Genomic DNA, 2,218 nt, shown 5'->3' on the forward strand with positions numbered 1-2,218 from the left:
GGTATTCCTCAAAAGCAAGAAAGAATTTCTCATCAATCCTATAAAATACGTGATTTACTGTGCAGAAAGCTGAGAGTGGGACAGGAATTCCTAATCAGAGATGTAATGGAAGAGTCCTTAAAGGGGATCAGTTTTCTACAAAACATATATGTATTATATATGTATTTGACTGCAAAATACAAATTGTATCATTTCAACATGTCACTAGTGTCCATGTGTGAAGATTAATCTTGTTATATTTTCATTCCTAGTCATCACCTCCATGGAACCAGACAATGGTACACGAATTTCAGAATTTCTTCTTTTAGGACTTTCAGAGGAGCCAGACCTGCAGCCGCTCCTCTTTGGGCTTTTCCTCTCCATGTACCTGATCACTGTGTTAGGAAACCTGCTCATCGTCCTGGCCGTCAGCTCAGACTCCCACCTGCACACGCCCATGTACTTCTTCCTCTCCAACCTGTCCTTTGCGGACATCTGTTTCACCTCCACCACCATCCCTAAGATGCTGGTGAACATCCAGACACAGAGCAAAGTCATAACCTATGGAGGCTGCATCACACAGATGTACTTTTTTACACTCTTTGCAGGGTTGGATAACTTCCTCCTGACTGTGATGGCCTATGACCGCTTCGTGGCCATCTGTCACCCCCTGCACTACACGGTCATCATGCACCCCCGGCTCTGTGGACAGTTGGTTCTGTTGTCCTGGATCATGAGTGCCCTGCATTCTTTGTTACAAAGCTTAATGACGTTGCAACTATCCTTCCTCCCACTTTTGCCCATCCCCCACTTTTCCTGTGAACTCAACCAGATGATCCAACTTGCCTGTTCTGACACCTTTCTTAACAACCTGGTGATGTATTTTGCAGCTGTGCTGGTGGGTGGTGGTCCCCTGGCTGGGATCCTTTACTCTTACTACAAGATTGTTTCCTCCATACGTGGAATGTCATCAGCTCAGGGGAAGTATAAAGCATTTTCTACCTGTGCATCTCACCTCTCAGTTGTCTCCTTATTTTATTTAACAAGCCTAGGAGTGTACCTCAGCTCTGCTGTGACCCACAGCTCACACTCAAGTGCAACAGCCTCGGTGATGTACACAGTGGTCACACCCATGCTGAACCCCTTCATCTACAGTCTCAGGAATAAAGACATAAACGGGGCTCTGAAAAGATTCCTTGGGATGACAGGAAGAAAAATAACAGAGTGATCATGAATGCTGTCTTTGAACATCAAAACATATGAAAATGTTTAAATAGAGGAGATTATTGTAATTGTCCTCAGTTTTGTTTGCCTTGATTGTTGTATGATTTAGCTGATGCTGCATAATAAACTGTCCTAAATGCTATGTTTTCTTTAATGCATTTGTAAATGGGATTATATGATAGTAATTGACTACTCTCTGCTCACATACTCACAAGTCTGCATCAGCTGGGAGTCTCTATTTTACGTTTCTATAGCTCATCGAGGATGAGGTGTTAGGCTGTAGTGCGCCCGTCTTGAACCTATTTTTGACAGTTTAATCTTTTAGTTTACAAAAAAGATGAGTTTACCAAATGTGATTTGCCTTATATTTACATCACTGTTTTTATATCCATATATCCACTTTGTTTTCTACCCAGTGTCATTTCTCGCTCCCAATGTTAAAGTGTGACTCAGCTACCTGCGCTCTACCTTGAGCTATTGCATTTCACTTTTCCTGCTCGTAGTTAAAGTGTACAATTTGCCAAATTAAAGGGACTCTACAAAATTAAGAATACATATTGAATGGGTCCATGTATACATAATTCAAGCAAGTGTACAAAAAGGTTAATCGCATTGTTACATAATTGTGAAAAATTGAATCTCCTTGAGCCTAGTTTCCTTTTTTCTGATGGTAACGTGGGATTATAATAATTCTTATGAATGTGGTCCAGGTGAATGGAATCTGTGGAAATACTTTGTTGGATCCAAGAACTCTTTCATGAGTTAGTAGTGTGTTTGTGTATATGTGTATTTATATATTGTTTTTAATAAGTAAACACACTCACTGTCATATATGTACACACACCTACTCAATAATTCCACCTTTTATGTTGAACAGAAGTTTACAAGAAAGTTGGAGAGACTAGAAATGAAAATAATGATAGGCTGAATTAACATAAAATTTTAAAAATATAGAAACTTAGACACAAAGATTTAATGTAGAATGGTTGTCAGTTTTATTTTATGTTTTGAAATA

At 39.5% G+C, this 2,218-nt stretch overlaps 1 protein-coding gene across 1 annotated transcript; it reads left to right on the top strand.

Moving 5' to 3' along the window:
* Positions 1-262: 262 nt before the first annotated feature.
* Positions 263-1,207, top strand: LOC109439676 (olfactory receptor-like protein OLF4). Its single transcript, XM_019719951.2, has one exon. The coding sequence runs from the start codon at positions 263-265 to the stop codon at positions 1,205-1,207; it is 945 nt and encodes a 314-aa protein (XP_019575510.2).
* Positions 1,208-2,218: the final 1,011 nt, after the last annotated feature.

Source organism: Rhinolophus sinicus, linkage group LG07 (genome assembly GCF_036562045.2).
Source record: "Rhinolophus sinicus isolate RSC01 linkage group LG07, ASM3656204v1, whole genome shotgun sequence".
Classification (NCBI taxonomy): Eukaryota; Metazoa; Chordata; class Mammalia; order Chiroptera; family Rhinolophidae; genus Rhinolophus; species Rhinolophus sinicus.